Source organism: Fundulus heteroclitus, chromosome 3 (genome assembly GCF_011125445.2).
Source record: "Fundulus heteroclitus isolate FHET01 chromosome 3, MU-UCD_Fhet_4.1, whole genome shotgun sequence".
NCBI classification, from domain to species: domain Eukaryota; kingdom Metazoa; phylum Chordata; class Actinopteri; order Cyprinodontiformes; family Fundulidae; genus Fundulus; species Fundulus heteroclitus.
The window spans coordinates 46,781,960-46,797,695 of NC_046363.1; the positions used below are offsets into that span (position 1 = coordinate 46,781,960).

The following is a 15,736-nucleotide window of genomic DNA, read 5'->3' on the forward strand; positions in this document are numbered from 1 at the left end:
GTGGTTCGGGTCCACCGCAGCTTGTTGCCTCCATCTGCTCCAGCACATCTGGCCCAGTTCAATCTGAATTAATCCCAAAGAGAACTGAACTGTGAGGTGCGTCGGTTCTGCAGGATCCTCCTGATGATCCGCTTGTGTTGAAAAGCAGAGAAACATCTGGAACCTGCAGAACTCGGGTTCCTCAGCGCCAGAAACACCCCACTATGCTCTTCGATTCAGTTTTAACCCGGTTTAAATTTGTCAGAATCAGATCCCGGCTTACAGAACTGCCTCTGGATCAGTTGGAGGTACATAAATATGGACTTTGGATCTGTTAGAACCAGGTCAGAACTCTTATCTGGATCTGGTGAGTTTTTCCTTCAGAGCAGCAGTTTTGGAGAATCTCTGGATCCGTCTGTTAGAGGAACCTGGAAGCTGGATCAGATCCGGATGGGAACTGGTTCTGTTAGCTGCAGCTTAATGAAAGCCTGAGTCTCTGGATCATGTGGGCTGAGCTTCTCCTCCAGTGCAACTGTTCTGGGTTCTGTTCTAACATTTGCTTCGCGACCTGTCTGACATCAAACCCGTCTACGTTCTGAAGGACTGAGTTTGACCCGTTTTGGTTCTGATGGTCCACTGACTTGTGAGGCACTTTGGGTAGTCGTTCTTCAGTCCGCAGAAGGGAATGTCGAGAGGAACGCTTCCAGACAGCCAGTGCAGAGATGTTCCAGGAACAGCCGTCAGCTGCTCCTCAGAACTGTTGTAGATCAGGACGATCTGCAGGGAGACACCAGAACCGCTCAGTTTAGATAACAAAACCGGGCCCAGAGGAGCATCACCTACAGCAGCGGTCGACTGGTAGATCTTTGAAACATTCCCTGTAGATCCCGATGATAGAATAGACCAGAGATGCGCGACCTGAAACCTGTAATGGCGTCTGACGGTGTTGTTTGCCCACACCATAAAGACGTGTAAATAAACATTTCCTTTGTGAAAATTAAAATCAAAAACTGCAAATTTGATAAATAAATAAAATGTATTGACGTGAAAATCTATTTATTTTAAGTCTTGTTCTACGCTTAATTTTAAGATGAAGTTATCTTCTTCTACGCATTGTGCTTTATATGCGCTCCCAGCTTGTGCCTCTACTTCATTCATTCTCGCAAATGTGCTTAATTGGCTGAAATCAGGGAATCAAAGGCAACAGAGGAGAGAATTGCAACGGATCTGGGAGAAGACAAATGTCTCTCCATCTCTTTCCTCACTCGTCGTGTTCGTCATTAAAGGGAAAATGGAATTCGGGCCGAAAGTGTTATTTACAAGATTAAACTGAGCGACACATTCTCTCTTTGGATCGCACATCGCCTCCAAACATCTCTCTCTCTCTCTCTCTCTCTCTCTCTCTCTCTCTCTCTCTCTCTGACACATATCAAATTAAAGTTCTTCGTGTTTGTATTTTGCAACGTAAATTGTGAATCAGACTCAGATTAGGAAGCTGATGCATGAAATAAACAAAGTGAGAACACACACAGGTAGAACATCAGAGTTTAGTCCATGAATGCACCAGGATGGTCGCTTCAGAGACGTTTCAGGTTGTGGAGGTGTGGCCGATCCGAGCGTTTCTTTCTTTCTCTGAGCCACTGATGCACCTGAAAATCCTCAGGATTCTGTTGTGGATTTTGCAACTTTATTGCAGTTTAATTCAAATGATGTTCTAATTTTCTTCCCATAACGTTTGTTATGATGGGTGTATGGATTTAACTGCAACAGATTTTATTCTTTTTTTTGGGGGGTGGGGGGGGGCGTGGGGGGGTCGCCAAACTGGTTGGGACCCTGAAGGGGGTGCGCGGCTAAAAAAAGTTTGGGAACCCCTGGAAAAGGAAATAGGCCTTGCTTTTATTTTTTGTCTTGGACATAAAGCTGTACCTATAGTTGCATTGATAATTGTGTTAAAATAAGAGTTCTGTTTGGTAAAATGTTGATTTTAATGTGACTTTAATGACGCTTCAGGAAATAAGCACTTGATAAGTCATTACTTTACTTTTGTGTTGAGATTTATTGAAGATGATGTGTTGATGTGACGCTATGGCCAGTTTGATATGCTACTTACAATGTTTTCTTTGTTGCATTATTCTGTCCAGTTGGACCAAAACATTTTATGTAATTCAAAAACAGTTGATTTATGAGTTCATTCATGAATAAAAGGCTTCAAGTTTGAAGCAGAATCTGGGCTATTTTTCTTGCAACGCCTCTACAGGTAGATCTTCCCACCAAGTGGAGGTCGGGGATCTTGGTCTTAAAAAGGCTGGAGACCACTGACCTACAGATTGTCAGCTCTCTGGGAACCCAAAAGCCTTTTTCTCTGTGACTTTAACCCTCCTCCCTCCTCACCTGTCCTCAGGATGTTACCTGCAGCTCTGTAGAAACAGTAAAACACTGGACCTGCTGGTGGTAAACTGCCAGAAAGCACAGAGTGGATCAGCCCTCCCTCCCCTGAGGCTCAGATCATAACCTGGTTCACCTCCAGCCAGTCTATAAACCCCCTGCACACTAGGAGATGGTTAGGGTTACGTCCATGGAACGCCTCACAGACTATATAAGGTTCTGTTGGATTCTACTGGGCCCCTAGAGCCCAGAAAGAACCCCCTGAGAGTGAGAAGCCTGGTTACCGGAAGGATTATGTAACAGGGAATATGAGGATCAGGCGCTAATAGTGACTACTGCTACATTTAAACAAGCTATTAACTCATCTAATTCAAAAAGAATGGATGAAGAATAGCAATCACTAAAAGACAATGACATTTACCCTTAACCCCCAACCAACTTGCCTGTGTGCTGGAAAACAGTGGTGGGGGGGCAGCAGCGGAAAATCTGAGTGTACACCGGCTGGATGTTAAATTTCTTCGTGCACCAATAGGCTGAGAGATGCGCCGTGGAATCACTAATGAAAGGTTCATTTTAAAACATCGTCGCGTGAATATAGAATGTTACCTGAGTATCTGAGTGAGAATCATTTTGGACAAAATCCTTCAGATCATTGTATACAAGACAGACAGCAATGAGAGAGGGATCGTGGTAAGAGGGCTTGATGATGTGTTCATTGCTGCAAGTGATGAGAAAGCTTTGAAAACTGCAGGAAATGCTCGCTGCAAAATTCAAGATGAAAGACTTGGAGAAACTGAGACTTTTTCTAGGAATCGATTTTGTGTGAAAATATCACAACAGAGAAATGTGGAAAAGATATTAGAGAAGCTTAACTAAGATTGTCACCCAAGAACAACTTTGCTAACAGTATAAAGGTTACACCAGTAATTACTGAAATGTACCTGGATGTGCAGATAAATGAAGGGGACATACCCCCCCCCCCCCTCCATGCATGGAGCTGCTGCAGTGCTGCCACAGCTCCTTCCTCCCAGCTGCTGCTAGACTTTATCATCTCTGCTGCTCACAGACTCTATCAGTGTTCACACCATGCTGATGGTTGCACTGGTTCTGATCCAATCAGGAACAGTTTACACTTTCTCTCAGATGCTGATGTCCATTTGCACAACCTTTAGCTACTCGGAGGTGTTGCTGTAAAATCAAGCATATTATCTCATATTGTTGTGTAAATCAGCTACTGTCTTTCCTCTGTTTAACTTGAATATTGTATTTGTATCAAAATATACCGTATTATCTATTAATTGTACAATTACCCCTTATGATAAATTCTTTCTCTTTTGCTTTACAGCTTAACCTTAAGTTCAGCTTTTCTCATTATTTAATCTAGTGTGTAACTCTGGTGTCTCCTGTTTGCTGTGGGACAATAAATTCTGTTATACTGGATCTAAAATCCTGGTTTCTGACTTTTCTCAGGGAGCAAAGTGGTTTCAGCTGAAAAGATGGGACCACATCGGAACGAGAGCATCCAGAATAATTCCTCCAGAAAGTTTGGAGGAGTCTTGATCAGAACCACTTTAAGAGAGGCCAGATAAATGTGGATCACAGGAAGCCAGCAGATCGGGGTTTGCTTCAATGATCTGCAATCTGCAGGTTTTTTTTTTTTATTTGAATGAATTATTTTCAGACAGACAATTCCACCAACTGAAAAAATTATTGACAAAATTACAAGAAAATTGAAATCAACCCATGCATATTCATCGGTATGAGCACCAATGCCACCTTACATATCTATATATGAACTTAAACATAAATAGAAACTACTAAAAAAACTAATTCCATTTTATACACCTGCAACTATAACCTCAGATGTGACCTTGATTAGATTTTTTTTTATATATATATATATAGATCTTTCTCTCTCTCTTTCTCTCTAAAACAATATTTAAGGCAAATTTTATAGCTTTAGGCTTTGGTCTTGTGGATTTTTAATTATTCCATTTATGCATATTCTGTTATCCGTGTGAGTTCACCTGGTAGATGCTGCTGTTGGTGTCCATCAAGTCCCACAGAGCGAATTCCATTTCTCTGTCCCCGTTCTCGTCCAGCTGAACGAGCCCCGTCACACCTGAGGATGGATAAACCCAACGGTCAGATTCCCTGCTCCCCAACGCTAACCCTGAATTATTTTAATAATTATTACTATTATTACTTCTTGGTGAAGTGAGTGAAAATGAAATCATCTCCACTGTATCTAAATTAAAAAGCAAGACATCATGTGATAGTGATGGATTAGATATATTTATTGTTAAAAGTACTACGGATTGTATTTGTAAACCTTTAAAATATATAATCAGTCTTTCTTTTAATACAGGCATTTTCCCAGAACCAAGGAGGCTAGAATCATCTGGTAATTTTAAATCTAGAGACAGACACGGTCTTACTATTTATTGACCGATATCTTTGCTTTCACAATTTTCTAAGGTTTTGGAAAAAATATTTGTAGAAAAACTTGATTCTTTTATTGCAAAACATAATTTGGTAAATGACAGTTTGGGTTTCGAAGCTAACGTTTGACAGCTTTAGCATTGATAATAATGAAGATATTACTACACAAATAGAAAATAAAATTATACAGTAGTTTTTATCTTAAGAAGACCTTTGATTCCATTAATCATGGTATCTTAACATCTAAGTTACAGGCTTATGGAATCAGAGGCATAGCTTTGAAATGGGTAATCAGTTATTTACCAAACAGAGAACAATATGTAAGAATGTGCAGGAAAAGGCTTTATATGGAGTTCCACAAGGCTCTGTGTTAAATTCTTTATTTTATAGATTAATGATCTATGATCTATTAATGATGAGTGAGGTGTCACAATAATGATGGTATGATGTTCCATTCTTTGTTTATTATGAACTGAGAAGGGGGGGGGGGTTCCTAAGACATGTTCTTAAACTACTCCAGTTCTTACATGGTATGACATGTTTTTATATATAACTGAGACCTTGTTTTGTGTAATGATCATTTAAATGCATTACCATGAAAAAAACAAATAAAACGAATGAATAATATTAATAGTAGCAACAACAATATTAACAGTAATCATAATATATTTAAATTAGGACTTTCTGCTGAACATGTGTTTTATATGAAAAAGTTAATGAATATTATTGAAACAAAAATGAGTATTATTTTATTATTATCTGTTCTGGACCTGATTCTGGCCCGGGTTTGGATGGAACATGTTCTCTGACTTCCTGACAGGAGCTGCTGCAGGACTCTGGGTTCATTAACCCGACCTCTGCAGAAGATGACTGGTGCCGGGTCGTTTACTACCAGAACCAACCAGGAGCTGCTTGAAGCGCTGCTCCTCGGTTCTTTTAGTCAGAAAAACCCAAAGCTCCCTGAGATGGACCCATCAGTCATTATTCCTGATTTCAGTCAGTGTCAAAGAAAAAAACTCCTGATGTTATTTTATCTGATCCGACAGAACCTGCAGAAAAAGTGTCAGAGGACAGAGCTGCTGCTTCAGTTCTTGTCAAAGGTCCGGTGTGAAGGCTGTTTCTGACAGGTCCTGCTGGGAGCTTTAATGAAGCCCGGATGGCGTGGGAGGGAACAGAACAGAAAGGATCTGTCACGGGGTAATTGCACTTGATTACAGGGTCCATCAGAACCAGGACAGCTGGTTGCTATGCAACAGGAGGACAGGTTGGATCAGGGGACACAGCAGCGACCTTCATGTTAATCTCATTTGGGAACAGAACACCTCATCAGCTGATCCCCTTCAAACATCACAGATCAATAACCGGATCAGCCGATTACAGGTGGATGCTGGAATGATCCGGCTGCAGGGTCCAAACAGTCGGCGCTGACAGAATCAAACTGGAACCATGAGATTCTGGAAACCTCTTCCCATCTGTTTGGGTCCATTCCTGCTTCCAGGCACCATGGAGCTCTAAATTCAGGACCAGGGTCACAAACTTTTCTTTACTCCAGAACCAGTGAGGCTCATCCTGCGGGTTATGTCAGAACCAGACCCGGTTTCTCTGCAGCAGAGCAGCCTGAGTTTGTCTTGAGTCAGAAATTGGTCGCCATGTTTTTTTATTTTTGCAGAAAGAAGTACGATGGGTGGCAACCAGCTCCTAGCTGCAACACACCGGGGAGCCTGCAGGGGGCAGCAGAGAACCTTTATGGCCCCACAGCTGGTCAGGAACCGTCAAACATGGACCCACCAGATTCTGCAGCATGCTGCGGTGATCGGAACCACCGGGCCGTGTTGCCAGACCGGGCAGGTTTCTGCTCAACACGCAGGGCTGGAAAAATAGCTTTGGGCGGGTTGTTGAAACCTGGTTCTGATCAACTTAAAATGTTAAAATGTTAAAATGTTAAAATGTGAAAGAGAAATGTTGGATTGATCTATTCTCTGTGAGAGAGACATTTTATATTAAGTTACACAACTCATGCTGGGAGGGCACTGATAACAGTTTTTGCTGTTGCTATGACATGATTGGGAAACTGATCATTATCTGTAGCTGTGGGCTGAACTGATTACACATTTGTGGGGAGCCGCTATGTGCACCGCTTGTTCTCTTAGTGCAGTTGTGTGCTAAAGGTCTGTTCTTTATTATGTGTAAAGTAATAATTCTACGCTTTTAACATGAGATCAAGAGACGCTGAGATTTTGACTTTTTTTTAGTTTGGCGCGTTGATGCCATGTTTGGGCTGGAAACTGTCAGATCTGGCATCCCGGCTGCAGAGCACGGTGGAGGTTGTGTGGACCTACAGGAAGTTAAGGATCTCCACGCAGCTCTGAAACCATCGGTCCAGGATGGACCAGGAGACCCTCTGCTGACCTGAAGGTTCTCCGCAGGCTGCACCGTGACCCCATTACACGGTTCTAACAGTGAACTCACCTGGTTTTCAGATACAGGTGAGTTTTAAGGTGGAATCAACAAATCCGTCTGTTCCTGAATGAAGCCTCTCCTGTTCTCTCCATCCCACCCCTCCTTACCTGACACTGAGGAGGAAATTCACTGTGACTGTAAAGTCTTTCATGAATAACAGGTCACATGGCCTGTGGTAACACACACCTGGCAGGTGTGTCAGGTGTGTGTTCCTGGGAAGCAATGTGGTGCTTTCCAGGAATGAAGTGAAATAAAAACATATTAAAAGACGAGTGAAGGTCGGAAGTTTTACAACCAACCATGAATCATTGACGCCTGAGCTCACCTGGACTCACCTGGAGCCTTAAACAGTGGTTAATTTCTGCTTGTTCATCTTTGGTTCTTTAGTAAATTAAAAATTTAGAAATGTAGTAAATATAAATGAACTATTATTTAAAAAAGTGATGATTATAAACAAAGCCATAATAAAATGTATACAAATAGAAAATAAAATATGAAATTATATCATGACTCTGCTTTTTCTCTTGTTCTGTTTCTTTTCCTCTGTTCCCTGGTTTACTCCAGGAGTTCCTCAGGGTTCCCGGGTTCTCTGGTTTACTCTCCCACAGCTGGTTCTCACCTGCTCTTCATCTGCTGTGCAGCCTTTCCTCAGTGAAACACCTCCACAGTCATCAATCTGACCTTGCTGTTGACCAGCTCATTAACGCCTCCCAGCTCGTTAAGACCTCCCATCTCGTTAAGACCTCCTAGTTCATTAAGACCTCCCAGCTCGTTAACGTCTCCCATCTCGTTAACGCCTCCCAGCTCGTTAAGACCTCCCAGTTCGTTAAGACCTCCCAGCTCGTTAAGACCTCCCATCTCGTTAAGACCTCCTAGTTCATTAAGACCTCCCAGCTCGTTAACGTCTCCCATCTCGTTAACGCCTCCCAGCTCGTTAAGACCTCCCAGTTCGTTAAGACCTCCCAATTTGTTAACACCTCCCAGTTCGTTAAGACCTCCCAGTTCGTTAAGACCTCCCAGATCGTTAAGACCTCCCAGCTCTCTTGTTTACCAGTTACTCTGAGCAGGGATTGGATCAGAACAAATTAAAATTCTACCATGAGTTGAAAGTCTAGTTTTGTTTTCCGGGTGTCTTTAGGATCAGAACCAGCTGTGTTAAATTCCCTACTAACCTGGTTCTGGCTCAGGTTTCACTCTTTGTGGTGTTTCCTGTTGTGACCCAGTTACAGAGAGAGGTTCTGATTCAGAACCCACGAACCAACTGGTCCTGAATATGAGCCGGATGAGCCGCTGAGTCCAGAACACGTTTATGTGCTTTTCAGACCTCAAGCAACAATCAAACAGAACCAGAACTAAACATTTACCCAGTAATGAAGATTCTGATACTGAACACGCAGACTGGAGGTCTGAGGCTCAAACCCATCAGAGAGGTTCTGCTCCTGGGTCTGGTTCTGGGTGGGAGAAACTGCTTCGGACTGAAGGAAGGAGGAAGAGGAGCTGAACTGTGGTCTTCCTCAGGAACATTGGATCCTGAATCTGATGAACAAGAACTGTTTCGACCCGGGAAAGGCTGTTCAGCTCCAGCGGTTCTGACCCGACACAAACTGAACCGAAGCAACTTGGAGCCCTCCAGGGAAGAACAGGTTCCTTAGCGTGGCTCTGCGGGTTCATCTCAGAGCTGCAGAACCGTCCATGAGTTAACGGATCAGAACCTCCTCATTAACGGATCAGAACCCCCTCATTAACGGATCAGAACTTCCTCATTAACGGATCAGAACCTCCTCATTACCTCCTTGTCTCCTTTGTTCCTCCCTCATTCGCAGGTTTCAGTCATGGTGTCAAGTTTCTGATGAACCGAGGATTCCTTTTCACTGATCCGGATGAGCTCAGTCAGAACCAGAACCACAGAAGAAAAAGAACCACAGAAGAAAAAGCAGAAAAGCCTCAGACGGATCATTTTAATGACGAATGGTTCAGATTAACTCCACCAGGTTCAACTGAACCTGGAAAACCTGCAGAACGTTCCCAGAACCAGAACCTGAGTGTCCCTTAGTAACAGATTTTATTTTTCTATCTGCTCCAATCAGAATAACTGGTTCTGTTATTCCAGAACAGAACCGTCCCCAGAACCATTCTGCTGTGTCTCAGCTTCTTGTGGGTCCGCTCTGGATTTCCTGACCGGGTCAGAACACAATGCCTGGAAAACAACATGAAATTGTTTGCTCCGACATTATTCCAGAACCCGTTAAACAAGAAAGTTCTGGACCGGAACCGCCCTGAGAAACTAAGAGAGGCTGCAGGTCAGGGAACACAGAGAGTTGGAGAAAAGAACAGAACCTATAAGTTCTGCTGCCGTGGCCCAGATTGTAAGTTCTGATTGTTCTCATCTCCTGCCTGAATCCGGGCTTTAAGATCCAGGCAGGAAGTACCGGTTCTGCTGCGAGTTTTAATCACGGATATGAAGACATTCCCACTCTGGGTCAGAACCAATCAGCAGGAGAGGAACCGGACCGGAACCATGGAAGCAGAACATGGAGTGAGAAGGAAAAAAGCTTTTATCCTGAGGAACCAGAACTGTGTCCAACAGAAAGTGGGCCGTCCAGAAGGCCGGCGCCGCTGCAGCTGAATCTGGATCCCGGGTAAAGAACAGCCTCGTTAGCTTCCATCAAGAACCGGGTTTTTCATCCCTGCTGCTCGGATTCAGACCAGAACCACCAGGGACCGTCTGAAGGTCAGTCAGGGACGGGCCAACAGGAGACGGTTCCGGTTACACTTCCTCAGAATCCCAGAAGATTATTATGGATCGTCACAGCAGCATGGAAACAGAACCAGGAGCAAATGGGTTCCTCTAACTAACAACAGAACAGAAAGTCCAGTTTACTTCAGTTCTTTATGCAGAATTTAACGGTCAGGTCATAGAAGTTCTGTCTCTGAGGAAAATATCTGCATCATCAGGACCTTTCAGGTTATTGATGGAGGTCCAGAAACCAGCTGATGATCTAAATCAGCGTGTTCTTTCCTCCCTGATGATCACAGATTGTCAGATAAAGTGTGACGAGGTGAGGCACTGATTGCTGTAAAGCTGCAAACATCCTGGTGACTCTGGAGCGTCATGCAGCGCTGCTGGAGGACCTGGCAGAGGACAATTAGCAGCAGAAGACCTCCTGGTCCATGATGGACACTGGCTGACATGCTGCGCTTCCTGCTCTGGCCTGCAGGGGGCGCTGGCTGCTAGAATCTTTCACATTCCAACATTCCCCTGTGGGCTCAGGAAGCTGCACAGAAGTCCAACTCAGCAAAGAACTTCCAGTTTGATTCCCTGACAGCGCAGCAGTGACATCACCCCAGAATCTGACACCGGGTCAGAACCTGGTTCTGCAGCTCTGCTCAGCGGAGGCAACTCTGGACCACGGTTCTCCAGAACATTCCCTGCACTGCAGATGTTTTCTGGGGAACCTCAGAACATATTTGTTCCTGAAGGGTTCTGTTCAGGACCAGACTGGACCCACCTCTGCTGGCTCCTGATGACATCCGTCTCTTTCTGGGGCTCAGAGTGGAGAAAGGATGTTGGGCGGTTCTGGACCAGAACCCTCATGACTGCAGATGGAACCCTGCCTGATAAGTTCCAGAGGTAATGACGCCACTTAACAGGCTCACCAGGGAAATGTCTGATCCGAGCGGCGCTGCTGCAGACAAATGAGTTTTGATTTCCTGCCGCGCTGATATCGGATCAGAACAAAATGTTCTGCCGTGGCTTTGCAGAAATCTGACATCCTGCAGCCGTCCACATGTGAGCTGCGGGGTAAGGAGAGAAAAACAGCAGAACCAGCAGAACCAGCAGGTTCTGTTGGTTCTGCTGCGGTCAGGTCTGGTGCTGATGGACCGACCCGCTTCTCATGGGGACGTTTTTAGGAAAATATGCAGAGACATTTGGAGCAAACAGGCGTGACTGAAGTGAGTCAGCCAGAACATTATGACCACCGGACCAGCTGGCGGGTCGGGCTGAGGAGTTTGTTCTGAGATCGAGGTCTGGACCTATGAAGACATCCTGAGGTCCGTTTGAAGCTTTCAGAACCTGCTTTGAAGACATTTTAGAGCTGATATAAACTCCCAGGATGGAGCCCAAACCGCTCCCACAGCTGGAAGAACCCGTCCAGAACGTCCGGGTCCAGTGGGAACAGAACTCACAGCTCCAACCTTCCTCTGATGTTTGAAGCTACAGGGCTTACAGGATCAGCGAGCTGATGCCTTGCTCCACAGGCCTCAGGCAGGAAGCAGAGAGAATCCAGGTAGGAATATCTGCTCACCATTAAAGGTTCGATTCCACATCCTTCTGGTGACATTTTTTCCCGGCGGTCGAACTCCAGAAGCCGACATGGTTTCATTCAGAGCGTGGACGTAGAGCATGAGCCCGTCGTAGAACCCTCCAGCGATGATGTTCATCTGGAAAACAGAAGCAGGCAGGAAGAACGGCTTTTATAAAAATGACCATCCGTCCTCGTCAGGTTCTGACCCAGTAAATGAGATCTACAGGAGATCATCCTGAGACCACAGGACTCAGTAGGTAACTGCTGACATGAAGTTTCCATGAACTTCAGCGTTGGGGAAGGTTGTAAGAATGAATCCTCGTTGTTGTCCCTGTGTTGGTCAGCAGGGACAGACTGCAGGATCCAGGTGAGATGTTTCCTGACATGTTGCACATTTCCTTCAGGAAGAGGAAACTCAGGGTTTGTTTCCCATCTGGACTCCTCTGTGTTTCCTGGTTAATAAGGTCACTGAAGTCTGGGAACAGGCTGTTCCCTTTCACACAGACATTGTTACGCCTCCTCTCTACTGGATTATATTAATACCACTATTGACAATGTTACAACCCAGAAGCAGATCACCACATACCTAAAATAAGAAGCAATGGATGAACGGGAAGGTGCGACTCCCATTGAAGACACGCAACACTGCCTTCACATCAGGAGATGCACCACCCTGTAGCTCAGCCAGAGCAAATCACCAATCGTAATGAGGTGCTTTGAGCGGCTGGTCCTGTCACGCCTAAAAGACTCGCTACCATCCACATTGGACTCACACCAGTTTGCATACCGCAGCAATAAGAGCACAGAGGATGCAGTTTCCATGGCACTGCACTCTGTGCTCACACATCTGGACAATAACAACACTTATGCAGGCATGCTCTTTGTTGACTTTAGCTCAGCATTTAACACTGTCATCCCGGCTAAGTTAATAGCCAAACTTCGAGACCTGGGCATCAACACCTCCATGTTCAACTGGATTTTGGACTTTCTGACCAACAGACCCCAGAATGTCCGATCAGACTCGAACTGCTTCACGTTCAACACACTCAACACTGGTGTACCACAGGGCTGTGTGCTAAGCCCCTTTCTCTACTCCCTCTTCACCCACAACTGTAAGCCTGTGTACGCATCCAACTCCATCACCAAGTTTCAATAGCTTCTGTCCAAACTTTATTTATTCATTTTATAGTAATAGCTACCTGTATATCATGCTCACAATTCTGCCTATAGTAATAGCCATCTGTACATATATTCATACTACATGCAAACTCTGTTATAATAACAATCATCTGTATATTATGCTATTGTACATATCTGTAAAACTCTATTCATAGTAATATTCACCTGTATATTATATTCGGCACATATCCAGCTGTAAATTTAGATTACAATACTAGTTATCTATATATTATACTCATAGGACAAATCTATCAGTAAATTCTGTTTATAATAGTATCCACCTCTATATTTATTCAGTAAATACCCATGTCCTGTACTTATGGAACCATTGTTTATCCTGCACTTGCTGATATTGCACTTCTGGTTAGACCTAAACTGCATTTCGTTGCCTTGTAGCTGTACCTGTGTAATGACAATAAAGTTGAATCTAATCTAATCTAATCTAATCTAATCACTGATAATCTAATCAATAAACCGATGATAAACTGAAGATAAACTGATGATAAACTGACAATAAATGTCTAATAAACGGATGATAAACTGATGATAAACTGATAATAAACTGAAGATAAACTGATGATAAACTGATGATAAATTAATAATAATAATAATAATTTTACTTTATTGATCTCACAATGGAGAAATTCCCTTCTGCATCTTAACCCATCCCCGTGGGGAGCAGTGGGCTGCCACTGTGCGACACCTGGGGAGCAATTGGGGGTTAAGGGTCTTGCTCAGGGACCCAGAATAGCAGCTTGTGAAACTCTGGGACTGAAGCTCTGTGCTCTAACCACTAGAAAAACAACCCCCTGATGATAAACTGATGATAAATTGATGATAAACTGATGATAAACTGACAATAAACTGATGATAAACTGATGATAAATTGATGATAAATTAATGATAAACTGATGATAAATTGATGATAAACTGATGATAAACTAAAAATAAACAGATTATAAATCGATGATAAACTGATCATAAACTGATGATAAACTGATGATAAATTGATAAACTGATGATAAATTGATGATAAACTGATAATTTGACGATAAATTGATGATAAGCTGATGATAAACTGATGATAAATCGATGATAAACAGATGATAACTGATGATAAATTGATTATAAATTGATGATAAACTGACAATAAACTGGTGGTAAACTGATGATAAACTGATGATAAACTGGTGGTAAACTGATGATAAACTGATGATAATCTGATGATAAATTGATAATAAATTGATGATAAACTGATGGTAAACTGATGACAAACTGACGATAAATTGATGATAAACTGATGATAATTTGACGATAAATTGATGATAAACTGATGATAAACTGATGATAAATTAATGATAAACTGATGATAAATTGATAAACTGATGATAATTTGACGATAGATTGATGATAAGCTGATGATGATAAATCGATGATAAACAGATGATAACTGATGATAAATTGATTATAAATTGATGATAAACTGACGATAAACTGGTGGTAAACTGATGATAAACTGATGATAAATTGATGATAAACTGACGATAAATTAATGATAAACTGATGATAAATTGATGATAAACTGATGATAATTTGACGATAAATTGATGATAAGCTGATGATAAACTGATGATAAATCGATGATAAACAGATGATAACTGATGATAAATTGATTATAAATTGATAATAAACTGATGATAAACTGACGATAAATTGATGATAAACTGATGATAATTTGACGATAAATTGATGATAAACTGATGATAAACTGATGATAGATTGATGATAAGCTGATGATAAACTGATGATAAATCGATGATAAACAGATGATAACTGAAGATAAATTGATTATAAATTGATGATAAACTGACAATAAACTGGTGGTAAACTGATGATAAACTGATGATAAACTGGTGGTAAACTGATGATAAACTGATGATAATCTGATGATAAATTGATAATAAATTGATGATAAACTGATGGTAAACTGATGACAAACCGACGATAAATTGGTGATAAACTGATGATAAACCGACGATACATTGGTGATAAACTGATGATAAACTGGTGGTAAATTGATGATAAACTGATGATAATTTGACGATAAATTGATGATAAGCTGATGATAAACTGATGATAAATCGATGATAAACAGATGATAACTGATGATAAATTGATTATAAATTGATAATAAACTGATGATAAACTGCCGATAAATTGATGATAAACTGATGATAATTTGATGATAAATTGATGATAAACTGATGATAAACTGATGATAAATTAATGATAAACAGATGATAACTGATGATAAATTGATTATAAATTGATGATAAACTGACGATAAACTGGTGGTAAACTGGTGGTAAACTGATGATAAACTGATGATAATCTGATGATAAATTGATAATAAATTGATGATAAACTGATGGTAAACTGATGACAAACCCACGATAAATTGGTGATAAACTGATGATAAACCGACGATAAATTGGTGATAAACTGATGATAAACTGGTGGTAAATTGATGATAAACTGATGATAAATTGATAATAAATTGATGATAAACTGATGATAAACTGACGGTAAACTGGTGGTAAACTGATGATAAACTGATGATAAACTGATGATAAACTGATGATAAATTGATAATAAATTGATGATAAACTGATGATAAACCGACGATAAATTGGTGATAAACTGATGATAAATTGATAATAAATTGATGATAAACTGATGGTAAACTGATGATAAACCGCCGATAAATTGGTGATAAACTGATGGTAAACTGGTAGTAAACTGATGATAAACCAATGATAAATTGGTGATAAACTGACGATAAATTGATGATAAATTGCTGATAAACTGATGATAAATTGATGATAAACTGATGATAAATTGCTGATAAATTGATCAAACTGATGAAAAACTGATGATAAACCGACGATAAATTGGTGATAAACTGATGATAGACTGGTGGTAAA

The 15,736-nt window shown here is 41.7% G+C and overlaps 1 protein-coding gene across 3 annotated transcripts in view; it reads right to left on the bottom strand.

Moving 5' to 3' along the window:
• LOC105920525 (atrial natriuretic peptide receptor 1) overlaps nucleotides 1–15,736 on the bottom strand; it is a 47,579-nt gene that overhangs the window by 13,481 nt on the left and 18,362 nt on the right. For all 3 annotated transcript variants that reach the window (XM_036135634.1, XM_036135632.1, XM_036135635.1), the window contains 3 exons: nucleotides 11,574–11,709; nucleotides 4,392–4,486; nucleotides 621–756 (listed from right to left, as the gene is read on the bottom strand). In XM_036135634.1, coding sequence (XP_035991527.1) covers nucleotides 621–756; nucleotides 4,392–4,486; nucleotides 11,574–11,709 — 367 coding nt within the window. The remainder of the gene's footprint in view (nucleotides 1–620; nucleotides 757–4,391; nucleotides 4,487–11,573; nucleotides 11,710–15,736) is intronic.